Source organism: Cervus canadensis, chromosome 6 (assembly GCF_019320065.1).
Source record: "Cervus canadensis isolate Bull #8, Minnesota chromosome 6, ASM1932006v1, whole genome shotgun sequence".
Lineage (NCBI taxonomy): Eukaryota > Metazoa > Chordata > Mammalia > Artiodactyla > Cervidae > Cervus > Cervus canadensis.
Window position 1 is genome coordinate 64,319,359 of NC_057391.1, and position 24,636 is coordinate 64,343,994.

The following is a 24,636-nucleotide window of genomic DNA, read 5'->3' on the forward strand; positions in this document are numbered from 1 at the left end:
TCTTTTTGTTGGGAAAGAAGATTTCATGTTATCTGTATTTGCAGGCTTTCTGGCTCATATGCTGGAGGAATCCTTGCTGCGGGGGTGTTTTCATTTTCTCGTCTAACATGGCAGTGGTCCATTGCAGCAGAGGTTTTTAGCTTAAACAATCTGTTTGTGGGCCTGCTTATGGCTCTTACTGTACATTTTGAGGAGGCAGCAACTGCACAAGAAAGATCAAAGGTAACCTATTTTGATCAAAGTGAAATCACTTTTTGTTTTAATTTTAGACAGATGCTCTATTTCTTTTTAACTTTGGTATAGATACTGTTTATCTATTCTGATTACTGTCAAGGTAATCTAGGCTTGTTGAGAGAAAAAACTCTCAAAACACTCTCAGTTTTTTTACTGTGAACTATGAGAGCCTTTATAAAACATGAGAATTTTTTTTCCATCTCAGAGTTCAAAAGTTTTTTGGAGAATGAGGGTATTATGAAATCCCCTTTGAGTCTTATTGGAAAGAAAGGCTTGTTAGCTAATCCACTGGTGTGTGTGTGTGTGTGTGTGTGTGATCTTAAGATGCCAAGCTCTAGGTTGACCACCTTAAATTATTTACCATTATGGTGCATTGGCTTATTCTCTAATTTCACAAAAGATCAAATAATTTGTACTTTTTTTTAACTAAAAGGAAAGTAATCAGATGTAAAATGAAGTAGTTCTGAAGAGATTGCAATGACTTCTAAAGCCACCTCTATCATCAAAATAATTTGCAATGTGGAGGAACCCTGTCTTCTAAGGGCTTACCATCTACACATTGAAGAGTGCCAGATTATCCTAATATATGGGCAGCCTGTGTCATTAAAGAATTTAGAAACAAAAGAACATCAAGGTTTATATGTGGTTTCCATAAACAAACCTGTGATGATATTAGAGTTTATTTTTTGTTTAAAATAAACCTTTTTATGATTATGAAAATAACACATGTTCAGAAGTAGCAAAAAGACCACCCATAGGGAACCAGGTTTCTAAATAAAAATGTTATATTTAATTAATTTAATAGAAGAAAATGTAAAACAAAGAATTGCTGAACTTTAGTTCTAGATTTCTCTTGAACTATACTATGTCTTATTACTGTTAGAACTTATCATCATATAGGACTTCCTAAAACCTAGTTTGAAGACAGTAATTTAAGATCAGCCTGCAGTAATTTGATAAGAATGAAAAATATTAATAAAATAATGGTGATAAATATTAGTATTAAAGCATGATTGTTTACATTAAAAGGTTGATGTTAACCTGGTTTACTGTATAGATGCCTAGTTTTAATAGAAAGAATAGCTTTTTACTATTGTGCTTTCTTAGTTTTTGGTGAATTTTTAATTTGGATTTTTTTATTATTTTTCAGATAGCTAAAATTGGTGCTTTCTGCTGTGGCCTTAGCTTATGTAATCAGCACACCATAGTACTCTATGTTTTGTGCATAATACCATGGATTCTCTTTCGACTTTTAAAAGAGAAGGTAGGTTTTTCAGTAAAAATGCCCAATATGACATTTATGGCATCAGAAAACATGGGATTTATTTATTTATTAGTTTTATACAAGGCTTGATAGGGATGTTATTAAATCGATAAACGGCTTTGGGTAGTATGAACATTTTAACAATATTAATTATTTTAATCCATGAACGTGAGATATCTTTTCATATGTGTCTTCTTAACTTTCTTTCACCAATGTCTTATATAGTTTTCAGTATACAGATATTTCAATAATACCTCCTCAGTTAAATTTATTCCTAAACTATTTATTATATTTGATGCTATGCTATTGTAAATGAAATAGTTTTTTTTTTCAGATAGTTCATTGTTAGTATGTAGAAATACAACTAATTTTGTATCCTGTAACTTTCCTAAATTTATTAGGTTTTACAGCTTTTTGATAGAATCTTTAGGATTTCCTATTTAAGATCATGTCATTTGCAGAGACGATTTCACTTCCTTTCTAGTTTGGATTCCTTTTCTTTTTTTTGGCCTAATTACCCTGAATAAGACTTCCAGTACTATGTTGAACGTGAGAGGTGAGAGTGGGCACCCTTGTCTTATTCCTGATCTTAGAGGAGAAGCGTTCAGTCTGTCACCATTGAGTATTATGTTAGCTGTGGCCTTGTCATATGTGACTTTCATCATGTTAATATATGCCTCACATCAATTAAATCACAATTATTTTAGAGTAGGATCAGCCACTGGCTCGGCTCTGTAGGTGCACAGAGCTGCTGGCTGAAACCTCTGCCCTGGCACCGCTGCAAGCAGGAATGTGTTCTCCCAAGACTGGAGACCGGTCACTGTAAGCCCTGCTTCCCTTCTCCATGTCTGTCTGATCCCCAGTGGTTGAGCCCCAAAGATCCACTCCCCCCACCCCGCCACAGTGGCCCCTGTGAGTGAGAACTGAGTGAGTCTCCTGGGGAGCATCCTGCAATGCCTGGGGATCTGGATTTCCACCCTGGGATCTCTTTTCCCACTGGAAAAAGTGTACCCCAAGGGGAGTCCTCTGATGCAGCGCTGTGCTGGCCTAGGGGAGGAGTGATATGGCCAGAGTGCCCCTCAAAACCTCGAGTGCAGTCCTTCTCAGTCTGTGTGGTCCAGGACTTCAGCCTCAACCACAGTGTCTAGGATTTTCACAACAGTATCTTGTCTACAGGTAGTTGTTGATGGTGTTTTGTGGGAAGGACTTAAGTTGGGATTACTTATGTTGCCATCTTGATGGCGTCACTCTTAGCCAGGCTTCTGATATCAAAGAAGGTGTGGCTAGATATCAGAGAGATACATTCTCTGGCATGAACTTAAAAAGCAGATCTTTTGTTTTAAGTCTTTGAAGGGAGAGCCATATTCTCATGTAAAACATACAAGACCCAGAGCTGGCAAGTTAGGAACCTGGTCTGAGAGCCTGTTTACCCTGTACTTAGATCAACTTCTGATGAACGATGAAACTTGGGAAAGTGTGACTCTTCAAAGCACCTTTTATTTTTATTTTTTAAAGAGCAGAGTCTAAAAAATAAGATCTACCAGTGAAGTGATAGGGAATTGGATCTGACTGCTCAGGTGATCTAAGGCAGAGAAGGAAATTAGTTGGTTGCAACCCCAACTGCTCACTTAAATTATCTGGAAAGATTTAAGAAAGTAAATAGGTGTTTGTGTGTGTGTGTGCCTTTGTGTGCTCTCACTACCCTAACATAATTCTGATTTATTTGTTTGGGTGTGAGGCCCTGGGAATGATAGTTTTAAAAGTTCCCTAGTTGACTCCAGTGTGCATGCAGCTAGGACTCAGAGCCACTCTCCTGCACTCTCTGAAATAGTTCTCCTGTGTTTGTTTCTCTATGTCCCACACAGAAGGAAAATTCTGCAGCAACTATGTCTTGCCATTCTAAACTGAACTTTATAGTGTGCAGAAACTGCTAAAATCTAAACAGTTACTTTCTTTAAAGCTACTTTTAAGAATAGCAAAGGCATATTCTTCAATTAGTTATTTCTTCCATTTTTTTCATCCCATCATTTTATATGAATCTCATTACCACTTTAGAAATGTCAAACAAAATCGGTACTGTAATAAAAACATTCCATTTTAAACTAAGAATGTTTATTTGAAAATGCCAGTGTAAGTCAACTACTTTCCTACTTCTGGTGAATGCAAATCTTGGTTCTCATATTCATTGTCACCTATGAATTTCCCTTTTTCGTAAAGAAAAAATTGGCAATTTCCAGTCACGATATTTGTAAGAGATGACATTTCCAATTACTAAAGCAACCATAGAATTCTTTTGGACTCAATCTTTGTAAAAATTTGGCAGAGTTTCCCTTGGCTTTAGAAATGTGCAGAAGCAGGACTTCCCTGGTAGTACAGTGGTTAAAACTCCATGCTTCAATTACTTCAAGGCTCGATCCTTGGTGGGGGAACTAAAATCACATGCCACATGACACGGCCAAAAAAGAAAAAAGCAAAGAAGAAACTTGCAGATGAGAAATATATTCTGTTTGAGGCAAGATTGTTGCATACAACAACACATTTCCTTCTTTCCTATGTAACTTGAGAAAAAAAAAACCAGCATTTGGATGAACTTGAGTGTTACTTAAAAACTACCTTCATTTGTGCTAAGGATTTCCATGAAGTGTTCAAAACCCTACAAGGGGTTTCTACAAGAAAGAATATATTATTAATGTGCAGTCATAATATAGTATATAGTTAAAGCCTACTCCTGATGATGATAATTAAGTGAATCAGTGTTAGAACAATATCTTGGGCAGTTTTGAAAACGGTCAAACACCATAATCAACACTGTAATCACTTCCAAGTGGGTAGTCTCAGCTGTGCGATGCTGCATGTCATGACATGGTTTTAAATGTAGAGGATGCAATAAACATGAAAATCATGTCTTTGCTAATATTATTTGCTTCACTCAGATTTCACTTGCCATGCAAAGGAGTTCAGGCTGATGCAATTTCCTAGTAATCCACAGTAATCAGAAGGTTTAACATCGTCTTCCATGGTGACTTGATATAAATTGAGAGATCAGCTCTGAGTAAACATATTTGATGTTTTCCTCGATATGTTCTTGAAGTTCCGGGACGAATCTGACTCAAATAGACATTGTGATACATGTGACTCCGTCTGCTCTAATGCAGGAGCTCTCCCCAGGCTCCCTGTTGAAGTTGAGTCTGTGCTTCTCTGCTGGCCTGCTGCCCTACATCTACCTGCCTGTCTCATCCTACCTCAATCAAGCTCGTTGGACCTGGGGAGACCAGACCACATTGCTAGGATTTTTGACACATTTTCTCAGGGAAGAATATGGAACATTCAGTCTGGTAAATTTATATTTCAAACACTTTTAAGGAAATAAGTGGCAAAACTTCAGTGTTCTGCCTGGACCATGAGTGGGGAAAAAAAAAACAGTGTTTATCAATGACAGCATGTGGAATTTTCTTTCGTTATTTATCTAGCAGACTTGCCCCTTGGAATGTAGCCTTTCACACGAGTTCGAGAAAACTGAATCACTTAATCTGACATCATCCTTTTGTGTATCCTGAATATATTTTTCAAGATAACAAGCAGTCAAAAGACTCTGCTCCCAGGAGCTGAAGCTTTTCAGTCTTTTTATCATCGGGTATCATTTTGGGCCCTTGGTCTATGATTAAAAATATTTGGAAACAATTAGAGGTAAAACACTTCAGAAATTTTAATATACCTTGACCAAAATATTTCTTTTTTTTTCAAATATTTGATGAACAGTGTTCATGTTAGTATTTAGTGGGAGACCTAAATATGTTAATGCTTCATAAAATATGATCTCACTCAATGGAAACAGTATGTTCCAGAGAATTTCAAAAGACTTTGCTTTCCCTAAGACATAGTTTAGGGTAAAACACTAAATGTGCTTGTGAGTAATGGTTATTGAAAAGTGAAAGGATATACAGATGGGTTTTTATTTTTAAATAGGCAGTTATATCTGATTTTTCTTTCATGATTTGTGCTTTTTGTGTCTTACTTGAATTAGGCAAATCTCAGATGACTACAATATTAAAGAATACCATTTATACAAAATTTTAAATCATGCAAAAACTAACCTGTTACTCAATAATACATAAAAGGTAATAAAACTATATAGTTTTAGAACATAGGGTAATAACTAACACAGAGTTCAAGGTAATAGTTACCACTAGGGGATAAGAAAGCCCCTTTCAAGGGCTCTGTGAAATATAGTAGTTGTGCAGTTCTATTTCTTCAATAAATGGTGAGTCTATAGATTTTTTTAAAACTCTTTATTGCCTAAATATAGATTATATATGTTTTTATATATAAGAGATATTTCCTAATAAAATCATTTAATAAAAAGATAGTTATTATTCTTTGACTGAGAAGGTTTGGTGCTTTAAATTTATACTCTGGTTTACTTACATTGGTTATTCCATTGAAATATCGCTTGAGGGCCATTGCAGATTTGAAAATGTGTATAATTCACACATAATTGTGAAATTATAGGCAGGTGATAATGAGCTCTAATCAAAGTGCCCAAAAAAGAGCTTAAAGAGACTTTGTAATGAAAGTGTAAAGTCTGTTAATTCATTAATGTGTTAATCATTCCTGCTGGAAGAGTTTAACTGATTTTTAGCCAATTATTATTTCTGAAATGATTCCTAAGGGATGTCTGTGTTTAGTTTTCACTGACTTCTCTTAAAAAATCCAATAAGACTCTGAAATAAACACTTTGAATGAAGAGGAGTTGAATCATATATTTAAAACATGTATCTTTTAAATCAGGATAGTTAAAATACAATAGCCTTCCAAGTTTCAGTTTAACACTTGTGCAAATAAACTTTTCTCTTTTATGTTCAGGCCAAATCTGAAATAGGATCCAGTATGTCTGAAATATTGCTGTGAGTATGAAATATTTTAAACTATTTTTAAATGAACTCTATATTAGTTCCTTTAAATGATCTTAGGGATTTCTGAGTTTATCTCTTTGTGAAGGAGTACATCTGAGAAGTAGTTCTCACCTCTGTGGTTAACAGTTTTTGTGTATAATGTCAAATATTCTAGCATCCCATCAATAACATAAAGCTTGAAATGAGCATTAAATACAGCAGTGAACAAGACTATTAGGAGACTAAATAGAATCTATAAAATGAAAATGTTTCAACTTTCAGTTGGATACAAAATTACCCAATATATTGTGGCTTTATAAATAACTTTTTCTTTGTTTATATCTTCTTGCTTTTGGAGACATTTTAGAACATTGCATTTAGCACAATTTAAACAATCATTTTCTTGTTATTTTGGTTTGAACTATATTGAGGGGAGAAATAGCAATAACATCAGATATGCAGATGATACCACCCTTATGACAGAAAGCAAAGAGGAATTAAAGAGCCTCTTGATGAAGGTGAAAAAACTGGCTTAAAACTCAACATTCAGAAAACAAAGATCATGGCATCCAGTCTCATCACTTCATGGCAAATAGATGGGGAAACAATGGGAGCAGTGAGAGACTATTTTCTTGGGCTCCAAAATCACTGTAGACAGTGACTGCAGCCATGAAATTAAAAGACACTTGCTCCTTGGAAGAAAAGAAATAACAAACCTAGACAGCATATTAAAAAGCACAGACACTACTTTGCTTTTGCCTAGAAAAGTCCATCTAGCCAAAGCTATGGTTTTTATTTCATGCAATAATAGGCACAATAAAGGACAGAAATGGTAGGGGCCTAACAGAAACAGAAGATATTAAGAAGAGGTGGCAAGAATACACAGAAGAACTATACAAAAAAGTTCTTCATGACCCAGATAACCACGATGGTGTGATCACTCACCTAGAGCCAGACATTCTTGAATGCGAAGTCAACTGGGCCTTAAGAAGCATCACTATAAACAAAATTAGTGGAGGTGATGGAATTAGAGTGGAGCTGTTTCAAATCCTAAAAGATGATGCTGTTAAAATGCTGCACTCATGTTGCCAGCAAATTTGGAAAACTCAGCAGTGGCCACAGGACTGGAAAAGGTCAGTTTTCATTCCACTCCCAAAGAAAAGCAATGCCCACGAATGTTCAAACCACCACACAATTGCACTCATCTCACACGCTAGCAAAGTAATGCTCAAAATTCTTCAAGCCAGGCTTCAACAGTATATAAACCGTGAATTTCCAGATGTTCAAGCTGGATTTAGAAAAGACAGAGGAACCAGAGATCAAATTGCCAACATCCCCTGGATCATAGAAAAAGCAAGAGAGTTCCAGAAAAACATCTATTTCTGCTTTATTGACTATGCCAGAGCCTTTGACTGTGTGGATCACAGTAAACTCTGGAAAATTCTGAAAGAGATGGAATTACCAGACACCTGACCTGCCTCCTGAGAAATCTGTGTGCAGGTCAAGGAGCAACAGTTAGAACTGGACATTGAAAAAAAGACTGGTTCCAGACTGGGAAAGGAGTACATCAAGGCTGTATATTGTCACCCTGCTTATTTAATTTATATGCAAACTACATCATGTGAAATGCTGGGCTGGACAAAGCACAAGCTGGAATCAAGATTGCTGGGAGAAATATCAATAACCTCAGATACGCAGATGACATCACCCTTATGGCAGAAAGCAAAGAACTAAAGAGCCTCTTGGTGAAAGTGAAAAAACTGACTTAAAACTCAACATTAAAAAAGCTAACTAAAAAAACTGAGATCATGGCATCTAGTCCCATCACTTCATGGCAAATAGATGGGGAAACAATGGAAACAGTGAGAGACTTTATTTTGGGGGGCTCCAAAATCACTGCATTTGGTGACTGCAGCCATGAAATTAGAAGACGCTTACTCCTTCGAAGAAAAGCTATAACCAACCTAGACAGAATACTAAAAAGCAGAGACATTACTTTGCTGACAAAGGTCTGTCTAGTCAAAATTGTGGTTTTTCTAGTAGTCATGTATGGATGTGAGAGTTGGATCATAAAGAAAGCTGAGCGCCAAAGAATTGATGCTTTTGAACTGTGGTGTTGGAGAAGACTCTTGAGAGTCCCTTGGACTGCAAGGAGATCCAACCAGCCCATCCTACAGGAGATCAGTTCTTGGTGTTCATTGGAAGGACTGATGTTGAAGCTGAAGCTCCAATACTTTGGTCACCCGATGCAAAGAACTGACTCATTGGAAAAGACTCTGATGCTGGGAAAGATTGAAGGCAGGAGGAGAAGGGGATGACAGAGGCTGAGATGGTTGGATGGCATCACCGACTCGATGGACATGAGTTTGAGCAAGCTCCAGGAGTTGGTGATGGACAGGGAAGCCTGGCATGCTGCAATACATGGGATCACAGAGTCGGATATGAATGAGCGACTGAACTGAACTGATGGTTTTCCAATAGTCGTGTATGGATGTGAGAGTTGGACCATAAAAGGCTGAGCACTGAAGAATTGATGCTTTTAAATTGTGGTGCTGGAAAAGACTCGACAGTCCCTTAGACTGCAAACAGACAAACCAGTCAATCCTAAAGGAAATCAGTCGTGAATATTCATTGGAAGGATTGATGCTGAAGCTGAAACTCGAATACTTTGGCCACCTGATGCAAAGAGCCGACTCATTGGAAAAGACCCTATTTGGAAAAGACCCTGATGCTGGGAAAGATTGAAGGCAGAAGGAGAAGGGGATGAAAGAGGATAAGATGGTTGGATGGCATCACCAACTCAGTAAACATGAGTTTGAGCAAACTCCAGGAGTTGGTGAAGGACAGGGAACCCTGGTGTGCTACAGTCTGTGGGGTCACAAACAGTCAGACATAACTGAATAACTGAACAACAATATTCATTTAATTCTTCAAATATTAATTGATTTAATGTTTTAATACTTCCTTTAAGCTGTCCTTAAGCTCTGTTTTTGACTTACACATTTTTAAACATCCAGCCTTACTAGAACCAGCTTAATATATTTTCATCTATATTATCTCTCAATTTTCTTTGAAAAATGGGTTAATATTTGCTTTAAAACCTGTGCAGATTAAGATAACTGAAAATTATCTATAACAATTTTGTAATATTCTTACAGTATTTCAATATAAAATTAAGTATGAATAGGTTTACCTAACACTAAAGTGATCTCCTCAGTATTAATATGGAATTCACAGGACAACTTGAAAACTTTTAAAAATATGGGGAAAATATTTTAAATCTATATGTGAGGTAGCTCACATATTCTCACAGTTTCTATCTTGTTCATTTGCTAATTTTCTTGCTTCCTTCCATACTTTTTTCTTTTCTTTTTAAATTACTTTCATTAAATTTTTTGACTGCGCTAAGTGTTCATTGCTTTGTGTGAGCTTTCTCTAGTTTTAGTGAGTGAAGGCTACTCTTCATTGTGGTGCACGGGCTTTTCATTGCATTGGCTTCTCTTGTTGCAGAAAACAGGCTCTAGGTGCACAGGCTTCAGTAGTTGCAACTCATGGGCTCAGTAGTTGTGGCTTGTGGGCTCTAGAGCTTGGGCTCAGTAGTGTGGTGCTTGGGCTTAGTTGCTCCAGGATGTGGGAAATCTTCCCAGACCAGGGATCAAACCTGTGTCCCCTGCACTGGCAAGCAGATTCTTATCCTCTGTGCCTCCAGGGAAGTTCTAAATTACTTTCTTTCTACTCTAAATAAATGATACATAATTGTTATAGAAAATTTAGAAAATACAGGTAAGAAAACCAAGAAAATTAAAATTACCTATAATTCCAGCATGCAGAGATAACTACTGTTCTTAATCCATTAACATTCTTGTCTACATCCTTCCAATATTATTAATATTTTTGCTTGTTTTTAAAAATGGAATCATAATATACACTCTGTTTTGTTAGCCTGCTGTTTTTCATTTCATACTATATCTTGAAAATACCTCCCTGCCACCATTTATTCTTGTACAACCTTTTAAGATTCTTACAATTGACTTTAAATATTTCTGTTTATGTCTGATAAAGACTTGTGGCTCCTTTTTCTTTTCTGTTGGGGAGAAGGTAGCAAGAAGCTCAGTTCCCCTTTTAAAGATAAAGACAACTTTATCAGTGTCTGTAGGCTTCTCCTTTGGGGCTTTTCTCCATGCCAAGACTCCTGGCCTACTGTTTTCTACCTACTTTCCAAAACTGTCATCACGTTCAGGATCATTGATATATTTTGTCTTAACAAACCCCACATGAACTCCAGAGACGCCTCAAGAGTAATCCTAGACCATACATCTCTAATTTTCCTTAGCTGCATGTAAAAATCATCTATGGGGGAACTCAAAGGTCTCCTTTTCATTGAATTAATAGCAGTTAGGTCACATACTCAGAAAAAAAGACTTGATAAAAGTGATGCCCACGCACACCCACACTGTTTGTTCCAATGAAATCATATGTGGAATGGGGAAATAATCCTAGCACTCTCTGAGGGAGAGAATTTCTAGTCTTTAATTGTTTCAGGTAGACAGGAGTGTTAAGAAAGGCAGCTCATAATTAACCTACTAGAAAATTCTTGAATATGATAGAATCTAATCATCTACCCTTTTCCAGTCAAGCAAATTGCATTCTTTCTCCATGCATATCTTTAAATTGCAATCCTGTTGGATTACATACTGGAAATTATTTAATCTAACCCTAGGCAGTGACCATGTTTTAAAGCTTACATTTAAGCAACAGATCTCTACAAATTGATTTTGAGACTGACTTCATTCCTTTTGAAGAATGGTTTGAAATGGGCCTCATGCTGGAACCAATTTTTCAAGTGTATTTGAAAATGAGTAAAGCTATCTTCTCATAGTAGATGAGTCTACATTAGTAAAATACACATTGTGTGGTTTCCATAATTATGGCATTACATTTTTTCCAATAAAATTGCCAGTATGGAGAAGAAAGTTCTTTGAGATAGTGTTTAGAGTCATTTTTTTATTAAAAATTGGAGATTGCTAGAGCTATTTGAAAACTCAGATAATACTTGGAAAATGTTTATTAGTTAATGAAACAATTTAATTATAGGGGGAAAATACATTTCTTGGAGATTGCTTAAACATTTTTTGTACCAAATAATACAGAAAAAAAGGAAGACTTTTAAGAAGGAGATAACCTAGAAAAGGATGGTTGGAGATCAGTTCTCTTTCCTTTTTTCTCCATGATTGGATCTCCAGAAAATTATTTGAATTATTTTGTTTTCAGTTTCACATGACTTCTTATCAAACTAATCTGGGATACAAATTGGTGTATAATATCAGTATAGTATACCAATATCAAAAATACCAAATAATTATCTGTTCTTAGCTCAAATAGTATAAGTTGGTAATTCAGTGTTACAACTGAAAAACATCTTAGAAATGTTTAGCTCTTTCTTGTGCTTTTTCTCCCAAATTTAAAAGAACACAAAATAATTTTAAAATCTGACTCCCAGGCTTAAAATTATTTACTGCATAATCAGGTATAGTCTGTAAAGAATGCTTTATTTAGAACTAGCAAATTTGTTTTCTGCCAATAATAAATTAAATTGTCTTTTACAGTTCTCAAGTGACAAATATGAGGACCCAACTCTCATTCAACATTCAAGCCCTTGCAGTTTGGGCAAATATATGTTTAACAAGAAAGTGAGTAAAGTAATTCCTTTTTCTGTTATTTTTTCCATGTTCATTAATTGAATTAATATAGTCACTATATCATTATGGCAAATAGATGGGGAAACAGTGGCTGACTTTATTTTGGGGGGCTCCAAAATCACTGCAGATGGTGACTGCAGCCATGAAATTAAAAGACACTCCTTGGAAGGAAAGTTATGACCAACATAGAGAGCATATTAAAAAGCAGAGACATTACTTTGTCATCAAAGGCCCATCTAGTCAAGGCTATGGTTTTTCCAGTAGTCATGTGTGGATGTGAGTGTTGGACTATAAAGAAAGCTGAGCGCCGAAGAATTGATGCTTTTGAACTGTGGTGCTGGAGAAGACTATTGAGAGTCCCTTGGACTGCAAGGAGATCCAACCAGTCCATCCTAAAGGAGATCAGATCTGGGTGTTCATTGGAAGGACTGATGTTGAAGCTGAAACTCCAGTACTTTGGCCACCTGATGCGAAGAGCTGACTCATTTGAAAAGACCCTGATGCTGGGAAAGATTGAGGGCAGGAGGAGAATGGGACGACAGAGGATGAGATGGTTGGATGGCATTACCAACTCAATGGACATGGGTTTGGGTAGACTCTGGGAGTTGAGGATGGACAGGGAGGCCTGGCGTGCTGCGGTTCATGGGGTCACAAAGAGTCAGACATGACTCAGCAACTGAACTGAACTGATGCCATTATATAGAACACTGCCAGTAGTATTTTATATTCCAAATAAATGACTGTGACCAGTTCTATAAAGGCAAATATATATTGCTTTTTTGCTAGGTTTTTGTCTGATTATAAATTAATGACTTTGAGAGATTGATTAATAATCTAACTAGGTGAGCCATCTGATGTCTTAAACTTCTGGCTGGATCTCTTACTCTCGCCACAGTCAATCATTATTGTTGCTTTGCAAAAGAACCAAGCAATTATTTGAACTCCACTGAAGATAAAAGTAACCTCTGATGATAAAAGGAAACCTAAAAAATATCACACTATTAACCTCTGTTAATTTCTTGTTCACTGACTTTCTAGTCTATTGAGTATATTCTTATATAAATGTATATTTGCGTATATACTTATTGTTTTATTTCCTTTACCCTTAACATTATAGTGAGCATTTTTCCATACCATAAGAAATACTTAGAATCATTTAAATTTCTGTATAATAGTCGATTCTAAAACCTGGGACAATTAATTTAAATGTTTTCCTATTTAAGAGTCTTAGATTGCTTCCACTTTTTCCACTACTGTAAATAAATACCAAGGCATTATTATGGATTAATTCTTATCCAGTATTTCTGATTCTTACTTAAAGATTTATGCCCACATATCAACTTACTGGGTCAATGAATGTGAATATTTTTTAAGGCTCTTGATATATTGATATATTATCAAATTAATTTTTCTTGAACATTGTACTAACATACATGCTCATAAAACTTCATTCTCACCAGCATTGAGATTTGTCATTTTTAAATTTTTATTATTTTGATGCATGAAATTATTCTTTTGTTTTGCATACGTGTGAAAGTGAAGTCGCTCAGTCGTGTACGACTCTTTGTGACCCCATGGACTGGAGTCTACCAGGCTCTTCCGTCCATGGGATTCTCCAGGCAAGAACACTGGAGTGGGTTGCCATAAGCTTAAATTTAATAGGATTAGTAATTTATATTTCTTCTGCAGATTTTAATTTCATATTTTTTGCTGCATAGTTCCAAGTTATGCTTATAATAGGTAATGCAATGTGGCTTGTTACTATGTTTTGGTTATCTATTCTAACTCACGTTTTTAAGCCTAAGGTCATTCTTTGTTCCTATTTAAAAATGGAAAGGTTTTTAGTTCCAAATATTTTTCCTATAGCTTATAACTGTAATATTATTAATATTCATGTCACATAAGTAATTTTGGACATATTTTAATTTTTTTATAGGGACAGACAGAGCCCATCATTAGTATGGCTTTTTACTGGAATGTTTTGCGTTTATTCATTGTTCTTTGCCTGGAGGGCAAATTTAGATATTTCAAAACCGCTTTTCATGGGTGTGGTAAGTTTTGCCTAGATATTTCCTTTGACCAGAAAGTTCGTGAAGAATGTACAAATCTGTCTTTCATGAATATTGTAGAAGGGCAAGCTGTCTCAGAAATAATTAAAATTGTACATGAAGGGAAGTGAAGTGAAAGTCACTCAGTCATGACCAACTCTTTGGAATGTTGGAGTGGGTAGCCTTTCTCTCTTCTCCAGGGAATCCTCCCAACCCAGGGATCGAACCCAGATCTCCAGCGTTATAGGTGGATTCTTTACCAGGTGAGCCACAAGGAAAGCCCAAGAATACTGGAGTGGGTAGCCTGTCACTTTTCCAGGGCATATTCGTGACCCAGGAATTGAATCAGGGTCTCCTGCATTGCAGGCGGATTCTTTACCAACTGAGCTATCAGTGAAGCCCTGATATTGTGTATACATGGTCACAAATCAAAATTAAATTATTGAATAAGTAAGGCTAAGGCCTCTTTTGGGGGGTGGGGAAGCATAGTTTCATTAACACAATAGTTAAATAGAAAAATAAATGTAAGGTAGATTTAAGTTAGTCATTTTATGTGTGTGCTTGCAGATATGTTAATAGGAACCACTACATTTCTTCTGGAATTTTTTAAAATAGCTTGATGAAAATGTTTGATGGTATGGGGAGATCAATGAATGCATTGTTGATGATTTTTATTAGTGGGTATGATTTCTGAATGTTGGTCATTAGTATTCTTATAGTTGAATAACAATGATGATTTTTCATATCGTTACTTGTGGTAAATTCCATGTAAGAATAATGATAACATCCATCATATTTAAGTACTATTTTTGTGATTGGTTTTGTGGGATTTTCTTCAAAACCTTCACCTATTTATCGGAGGCTCATGTTGATTGCAAGAGGTGGTGTTGGTTGTGGTATTGTATTGAATTTTGGTGGTTCTTTTTTAGGATTAATGGTGTGTTTAATTTTTTTAGAGGGGGATGTTGGTAGTATTTGGTTATACAATGGCTATGGCTACTGAGCAGTATCCTGAAGTTTAGGTTTCTAATAAGACTGTCTTACGAATATCCCTTTCTGGTTTAATTATGGTGTTTTCAATGATTTTTTACACGCTGAAGGATGAGGAGTTGGAAATTGTATTTAAATGTAATGTTTTAGGGGGTTGAGCCTCCCCGGTGGCTCAGCTGGTAAAGAATCTGCCTGCAGTGCAGGAGACACGGGCTCAGTCCCCGGGTCAGGAGGATCCCCCGGGGAGGGCATGGCAACCCACTCCAGAATTCTTGCTTGGAGAATCCCATGGACAGAGGAGTCTGGTGGGCTACAGTCCATGGGATCGCAAAGAGTCAGACACCACTGAGTAACTGACACTTTCACTTTCTTTTTCACATTTCTTCTGGAATTTTTTTAAATAGCAAAGAAATATGGGTTGTACTTACGGTCTCTACCAACATATTCCCTTATTTTCTTACCGCACCAGTCCACACCTGTACAAAACAGGAAGTATATTTCAATTTTCCCTGACTATGATATCTGAGATTAGAGTATTTCTTTTCCTTATAACACAAACTATGTAAATGTAGATAGTAGCCGAAACCAACTCTGTGTGTGTGTATGTGTGTGTGTGTGTATTTCCAAGAGACCTGATGAATAATACCTTATTTGGGAACCTGAGTTCTGAATCAGTTGAGAACAAGATAAACCAGTACATTGGGTGGGAGAATCACCTTTGTTACCAGTAACGATGGGGTTGGAGAATGTGGTTAATATCTGTGGGCAAGGGAGCCTCCTCATCCTGTATCCCTGAACAGTCCAGTCATTAGCAGTGCTGCTCTGGACGGGCCTCTTCCCTCCCCAGTTCACCTCACCCCAGAGTCTGCCCCTGGACAAGTACTTCCTGTGGGCGACTCACTTCCAAGAGAAAGAAGAAGAAAGAGGAGAGGCCTGGGGGCCCAACCCCCAGACTCTCCAGTCAGCTCAGTCCCTACAGTCCTTCCAGAAGAAACAAGTGAGGGGAAAGAGTGTTATACTGGTGGGGCTTCTCACAGAAGGAAACATCAGGAGTTAAGCAAAAGCATCTCTCCACCTCTTCAACTTTGCACATTAGGATAAAGAATTCAAGATTAAGTGTGCAGTATAGAAAAGACTGTGTGGATTCAAAAAGGGAGATCCACATGTCAAACAGGGAAGGAAGAATGCTTGAAAATGGAAAAATCAAGTGACATGGAGTTGAGTTGGGGAAGTCAGTTCAGAAGACATAAATGACACAGGCATAAGCAACTATATGCATGCAATATATATTTTAAAATATATAAATACCTGATCGATTACATAAAACAGTCAGTTGGATGCACTGTTCCCATGCCTCGTTCACAGGTGGAACGATTCTGGATGCAGAGCAATGCGGTGGTGGCTGTCCTTGCTGGCATCGGTTTGGCTGCCCTTGTATCTGAGAGTAACCGAATGCTCAACACCAACGGGCTTCAGTATCTGGAATGGCTTTCAGCAATTCTTCTTGTAACTTGCCAAATATATTCTAACTATAGGTAATACTTGGTTATTTTTATGAAAAGTAGCTTTCCAGCCAGAGACATTTGGGATATTTAGATACTAGGGCTTTGTTTTATCTTTACCTTCCACTAATTTTCAAAGTGAAATAGCTTGATCTGAATGCAGTGGTTGTTAAACCTTTGAACAAGAATCTCAGCATGAGTAATGTATAGTTTCAGGGCATTACAAACAAGGGTTCAAGTGGTGCTTGTAAACTATCTGTGTATTTTCCACTAAAAGAGATCCTAGAGCTACTTTGTACAATCTTGGATGGCATCAATGACTCCATGGACAAGAGTTTGAGCAAGCTCTATGGAGTATATGTAAAATTCCATGATCTAAAATACCACTTAGATGGAGAGTAAAGACATTTGAAGTTTTGCTTTTGTTTGTTTTTGCCATACCACTAGGCTTGTGAGATCTTAGCTCCCCAACCAGGGATCGAACCTGCACTCCCTGTGTAGAAGCACAGAGTCTTAACCAATGGACTGGCAATTCAGTTCAGTCAGTTAGTCATGTCTGACTCTTTGTGACCCCATGGACTGCAGCAGGCCAGGCTTCCCTACCCATCATCAACTCCCGGAGCTTGCTTAAGCTCATGTCCATGGAGTCATTGATGCCATCCAACCATCTCATGGACTGGCAGGGAAGTCCCAATTCGGGCGTTTTTTGTATGCCTTAAAATAATTCACTTTGTGCTTCAAAGAATTTATCTTTTGAGTAATCCTTGGCCCTTATCTAGTATACTCTGTAGTAGTATATATCAAATATTTTGAATAATCAAAGTTCTGAAAGTTTCTTAACCCTTATGCATTATTAATGTTGTTTGTATTTTTCAAAATCTGCTTAATGACCCTTATAATGTAAATGTCGGTCAAACATAAAAGGTGTAAAGGCTTAGGTGATAGTTCATTTATTTGCAGGAATATTGAGTAAACTTTATAGAAGTGGAAGAGTCCACCGGAGTTTTGTTATAGTGAGATTTGATTGGTACTTTAAAAGATGGCAGTTCCCCTTTCAACTTAACTTGAAAAGCCAATGTACTTTATAATGCTGAGGAACAGCCATGTCAGGGACACTGTGTCACCAGGAGGCCTTGTGGGAAGGGGAGGCAGATTCCTGATACAACTCCATAGCTGGCTCAAGAAGGGTTTGCCAGGCCCATAGTGTGTTTCCCACCCCTCTTTTATCCCATTCTTCTCCTGGCTCAGGTCTTGAGGGCAGCTCAGTTTCCACACCAGGGATGCCTGCACAGACTGGGTGGCTTGGTTCCATTTGGATTCTTTTTTGCCCCCAGGTGAATGGAACTTTGCTGGGTGGCAAAAGGTGAGGCATCACCCTGCAAAGTAGGGAATCACAGTAGGAAACATTTGTGTCATCAGTTACAAAGGCAGGGATAGTATTTTGTTCCTGGAAATATTAATTTGCTTTGTGATGCTAACTCAGTGATTCAACTTTAGACTGTGTTTCTTAACACCATTACATGTAATGGAGCTGATAATAAGAGGAAGGACAAAAAAAAAAATAAGAGGAAGGACATTGCTTGTTCAGTTTTTTGATGCTTTTTCTTTCTTGTATTCATTTTCTTTTTGTGTGGAAAGCTCTGAGAATTCATGCCAGTTTTTCCTTTGAAGTTAAAAAGTCCACTTCATCATCGAAAAGAGCTATCCTGCTATTGTTGGCAACAGTAAATAATGCCTGGAGAGAAGTAAATATCTCAACAAATTATTCCTTCCCTCCTTTCTCATTGGGTTCATCCCCTAGTGATAAGCAGCTTCAGTCTAGAAGGGAGAGAGGAACACAGAGAGCCAGTGGTCCAGGGAAGTGGTGGAAAGGATCAACCTCTACATGCTCTCTTGCATGTCAGACAAATGTGCAAATTTATGCCAGAAACTGGCAAATTTCCTTTTGCATTTCTGAAAATCCCTATGAACTAAATGGAATTAACATGAAATTACCTTATACTCCAAATGGAATCAAAAACCTTACTTCTTTTTAGTGAAATTGGATATGTTTTTAGGGGTAAAAAGTACTCATTATTGAGTACTAACTGGTTCCCTTTTTATGGAAATGATTATAAATTCCAGAAGTAAAGCAGTACGCTGATTTTTTTCACTAGCACAATTAGTTCTACCTTTTTTTCCCCAGTTAGTAGTGTTCCCTTTCAAATATATGCATCCTCTTAGAAGATATGTTAGAATATTTAAAACACTAAGTGTAGATTGTATGATGGGAAAGGAATGGAGTGGGGAATAAGCCTAGTCTTATTAAAACCAAAATAATGTGTTGCTATTTTAATATTTTGTAATCCTTTTATTTAGCATTTGTGACCAAAGGACCAACTATGTGATTGACAAATTTGCAAAGAACCTTCTATCCTCTATGCCTCGTGATGCAATTATCTTACTCAGAGGAGATCTGCCAGGGAATTCTCTCCGTTACATGCATTATTGTGAGGGACTGAGGCCAGATATTTCATTAGTGGATCAGGAAGTAAGTATGTGAGAAATATACTTAAAATATAGTAGTAGCAATTGTTTTAAAACATGTGTATTTTAAAGAACTATTTCTTTTTTTTAATAGTGCATGGGTACAGTTTTCATGATCACTCTGAGGTAAAATGTATATCACATTCTTTCTTTTATTGTAACTAATAGGATAAGTCATGTGTTTCTTCTTTCTTTTTTAAACTGAGTGTTTTAAGAATTTATATGTCTCAGATTCAAACAACATCCTAGGTCTCTAGTTCATATGACAGACCATGACAATACTGTGTTGTAAATTTATTTTTAAATTGTTCTTTTACATCCAGTCAGCTCAGCCATTCAAATTAACACTGCCCACTGGTCCAGGGATTAAAATAAATTAGGCTGACTATAAAATAAGTCATATTGCAAGTAAGTAAACATTTCACTCAAAATAGAAATTATTAACCACAATTCTGTTATAGAATTTATAAATTTTATAGATCTTATGACAAAAGTATGTTGGGAAAGGACTTGTGAAAATTTCAAGGTCTCTTAAAACAATCTTCTGGAACTAAAAAAAAATGTATTTAAACTATAGGATTTATTGTTTAAGCCATAAATAGTTAAAGGGAACAAATCTATCTCTGGTCTTTTTAGAACAGTCATCAGGAAAAGAGAAATTCTTAACCTTGAAAAAGTATTATTAGTTTTATTGAGCAAACTATAGGCACAATACTGATTTTAAAAATTTTTTGAAAAAACAATACTTATTTAATAATTTCATTCAATTAATAAATAATTTAAAATTTTTGGAACACTTTAAACAGATTTGCAAACATAGGGAAATTTGAAAATCACACATATTTTTATAAGCAGTTTGCATTTATGTCATGTACACTGATGATTAATTTGGCCTTGATTAAAATGATCTAGAATCTGACAAAAGCTAGATCATTTGTTAATAATATGGTATACCATGATTTTAAATACAGGTACTATGGTTGAGAAGCTTGGATTTCAAAGTTAATTCAACCTGAATTCACATCCTTATCCTCTCACTTCCTAAATGTGTGACTTAAGGCTAAAGAGTTTTCCTTTCAGAACTTCTGTTTCCCTGTCTATTAAATGGAAATAATCATTAGATAAGTAAGTTAGGATGCTTTTGAATGTAAGAAACAAAATCTCTGACTAAGAGTAGCTTAAACTATGGAATTTTTAATCTCACAAAACAAGTAGTCTGGAGAAAGGAGCTTTTAGGATTGATAATACAAGCAGTTCCATGATGGCCATGTTCTAGGGCAGCTTTTCTACAGGTCTCTTGAACTGAAGGATGCCTGGTTCCAAACATTGCATGCAAAGTGCTTCTTCTGAGTTCTTTCTCTCTCTCTCTCTCTCTCTCTCTCTCTGTATTGGGAATAACATGTGCCCCAGATGCCCCCACCAGACCTCTATTCAGGCCCCACTAACCAGTATTGGGTCACATGACTACTCCAAAAACTACTCACTAGCAAAGAAGAATGACTGTAACTCCCTGATTAAAACCAGGATTGTGTTAGTTGAAAAGAAGGATTGGCTGTTGAGTGGGCAATCAACAGTATCAGAAATAATTATTCTCACATAATAAGGTTATTATGAGAATTGAATGAGAAACAGTAAGGTCCTAGTACAAAGTGGGTATTTAATGAATGTTCAGTTCAGTTCAGTCGCTCAGTCGTGTCCGACTCTTTGCGACCCCATGAATCGCAGCACTCCAGGCCTCCCTGTCCATCACCAACTCCCAGAGCTTACTCAAACTCATGCCCATCGAGTCGGTGATGCCACCCAGCCATCTCATTCTCTGTCGTCCCCTTCTCCTCCTGCCCTCAAGCTTTGCCAGCATCAGGGTCTTTTCCAATGAGTCAACTCTTTGCATGAGGTGGCCAAAGTACTGGAGTTTCAGCTTCAGCATCAGTCCTTCCAATGAACACCCAGGACATATCTCCTTTAGGATGGACTGGTTGGATCTCCTTGCAGTCCAAGGGACTCTCAAGAGCCTTCTCCAACACCACAGTTCAAAAGCATCAATTTTTTGGCACTCAGCTTTCTTCATAGTCCAACTCTCACATCCATGCTTGACCACTGGAAAAACCATAGCCTTGACCAGACGGACCTTTGTTGGCAAAGTAATGTCTCTGCTTTTTAATATGCTCTCTAGGTTGGTCATAACTTTCCTTCCAAGGAGTAAGCATCTTTTAATTTTATGGCTGCAGTCACATCTACAGTGATTTTGGAGCCCAAAAAAATAAAGTCTGACACTGTTTCCACTGTCTCCCCGTCTATTTCTCATGAGGTGATGGGACCAGATGCCATGATCTTAGTTTTCTGAATGTTAAGCTTTAAACCAACTTTTTCACTCTCCTCTTTCACTTTCATCAAGAGGCTTTTTAGTTCCTCTTCACTTTCTGCCATAAGGGTGGTGTCATCTGCATATCTGAGGTTATTGAATGTTACTATTCCCAAATAGGGGCTTCCCTCATAGCTTAGTTGGTAAAGAATCCACCTGCAATGCAGGAGACTCTGGTTCGATTCCTGGGTTGGGAAGATCTCCTGGAGAAGGGAATCTTCTCCAGTATTCTGGCCTGGAGAATTCCGTGGACTGTATAGCCCATGGGGTCACAAAGGGTCAGACATGACTGAGCGACTTTGACTTTGACTTTTGATTCTCAAATACTGAAACTATTGGGAAATAAACTCTAATTCAATAAGTATTTTTTGAGTATTTCCAATATGTTGTTCAGTAGCTAAGTTGTGTCCAATTCTTTTCAGCACTGTGAATTGCATCCTGCCAGGCTCCTCGGTCCATAGAATTCTCCAGGCAAGAATACTAAAGTGGGTTGCCATGCCCTCCTCCCGGGGATCTTCCCCATGCAGGGATCAAACCCACATCTCCTGCATTTTAAGTGGATTTTTTACCGCTGAGCCACCAGGGAAGCACCCTCTACATACTTAGATTAAAATTAATTTGTCACTTTTAGTTAAATGATTTGTAGAGACAAGTAAAACATAAACATAATTGCTCAAGTGATAATATCCAAACTTGAATGAAGTCTTCTTTAAAAAATTAAATCTGTACATATAAAATTGTAGAATGAAGTATATATTAAGTATAGGATTAAGAAAAAAATTGTAATACTAATGATTTATTTTAACCAAAAGAATATGTAAGGACATGTAATTAATTTGGAGTTATTAATAAATTCAGATTATTTAGCCAAGGGGTTTTTAACTTTGAGGCCTAGGTTATATGATTGAACTTCTCAAGGGCAGGGATTATATCTTCTTCACTATAGGTCAAGCACTACTTGTTTTTGTTTTCTGAATAAATGAATGAAAGAACAGAGTTATGACACACCTCTTTATTTTGCCTAGGTTGTCTAGTCTGGCCATCAAAAAGACCTTTCAGCTTCAGCAAACATAGTTGGGGAACTATTCTGTGCCAGGCATTGTGCTAGGTGCAGAGGCAATGAGGTGATAAGATACAGTCTCTTTCCTGTAAGAGCTCTCAGTCTAGTGAGGAATAGGCTAGAAGCTATAATCAAGGTAGGTACATAGTGCTACAGGAGCATCTTGTTCTGCTGTGAAAACGGGGGAGGGCATCCTAGAGGAAGTGATGCTTAAGCTGGTTCTGAAAGTTCAGTACACTCCCGAGGTATAAGAACAGTAGGTCCTTCTGGTCATAAACTCGGTGCTGATTTTATTGATAGCTGATAATTATAACTTAAGACATAAAATCTAAGGGCCGAGTCATTAGAAGAATAGTGGCACATACCTTGGTTGCATTTGTGTGTGTTTTTCAATTATGTTTATATTTAATGAGTAACTCCACATTTGGTAACTTCTTCATCGTCCTTGATAAACTTGGTTCTTTTTTAAAAAACATATTAAAAACATGATATCACATGTTATCTTTCTGGCAGATGATGACTTACGAGTGGTATTTACCCAAGATGGCAAAGCATTTACCAGGCGTCAAGTTTCCTGGGAACCGTTGGAATCCTGTGGAAGGAATATTACCTAGTGGAATGGTCACATTTAATCTTTATCATTTTCTTGAAGTAAATAAACAGTAAGCATTCTTTTCATATAATAGCTTTTCTAAAATCTTAAGCTTTTCTAAAATTGTTTATGTAGCAGCTGTGCTTCATCCAAAAGACCAATTTTCTACACCTATTTCCCTGTCACCGGTGAGATTATCTTTGTAATTAAATTGAATATCTGTGCATAAATGAGGCCAGGCAGAAATAAATGTTATTGTTCTGGGTAAAGGAAAAATAAAGACAGATTAGCAAGAATAGCAAATAAGATCTTAGTACAATTCAGAGAAATTGGAGATGTGCCTGCCTACTTGAAATCATTGCAGGTAGATCGCAAGCAATTATAGTTTCCCCCTGATCAACACCATGGCCCCCTTTTAAGTTTAATGCAAATGTTTTCCAGGAATAATCACTATATAAAAATAGCTTAAGGATTTTTTTCTAAAGGATAAGGCATTTTTATAAATAAGAAAAACACCTACAGTTATGCTGACTGAGATAACATATGAGAATTGTGAATTCTATACTTCAGAACATAAAATTATTCATAGTTAAGGTCAAGAATAAATAACTCCTTCAGTGGTATACTGTTGAATATTTTTCCTGTCCGTGAAATGCTGGGGATTGTCCAGAGCCTGAAGAAGAAAACTTATTTCATAATTTCTATTCTCTTATAAAGGGGATTTCAGAAATTTTTGTAAATTCCAAAGTTAAACTGTCCCTTACTAAGAACAAAATGAAGTGGTACTTTGGTGTTCAGAGCCTGAAGTTTACTGTGGCTCATGAAGTAATATGAAGGTAATAGGTACAAATGTGCTGTGAGAGTAATAATTAATTGCTCTATTTTGGAATAAAATATTAACAACATCTCCTAATAAGCATTTTTGGTGCAGTTTATTTAATTTAACCTCGTAAACATTAATTGAACCTACTATGTACCAGTTTGTATTAGGCAATAAAGTGAGACTCAGTTCCAGATTTAAGTAGACTACAGTCTAGTATATATACATAGATATGAATACAGTTGACCATAGTGGTGTAAGCTCTGTACTAACAAAGCCTTGTAAAGTGTGAGACACAGTAAATGTTCAATGTGTGCTTACTAAATCGATGACTTAATTGACAGTATAAGCCAAATGTTCTGGGACCATGGATGAGGAAGCAATTAATTCTGCCGAGGGGCATTCATTAAATGTTTATTTAATAAATATTGGGTATTCAAAATGTCCCAACAGCTGTACTAGCTGTAGATGGATGGGTGTGATCCCTGCTGTTACCATCTTTGAGACAGATGTCAAGTGATGCCTTAAATGTGAAACAGATAAGTTATAGTATTAACTGGTAAGCATGATAATACTGGTTTGGATGAAATTTGGAGACTCAAAGACTAAGAAAGAATTTGCCAAGTGGGTAGGAACAGTTAGGATAC

At 36.7% G+C, this 24,636-nt stretch overlaps 1 protein-coding gene across 1 annotated transcript in view; it reads left to right on the forward strand.

The window, feature by feature from the left end:
- The window catches only part of TMEM260 (transmembrane protein 260), a 71,096-nt gene that overhangs the window by 33,479 nt on the left and 12,981 nt on the right, over nucleotides 1-24,636 (forward strand). The window contains 9 exon segments of the mRNA XM_043472174.1: nucleotides 45-222; nucleotides 1,385-1,498; nucleotides 4,654-4,833; nucleotides 6,362-6,402; nucleotides 11,997-12,080; nucleotides 14,026-14,140; nucleotides 16,493-16,662; nucleotides 18,988-19,159; nucleotides 23,091-23,239. Coding sequence (XP_043328109.1) covers nucleotides 45-222; nucleotides 1,385-1,498; nucleotides 4,654-4,833; nucleotides 6,362-6,402; nucleotides 11,997-12,080; nucleotides 14,026-14,140; nucleotides 16,493-16,662; nucleotides 18,988-19,159; nucleotides 23,091-23,239 — 1,203 coding nt within the window.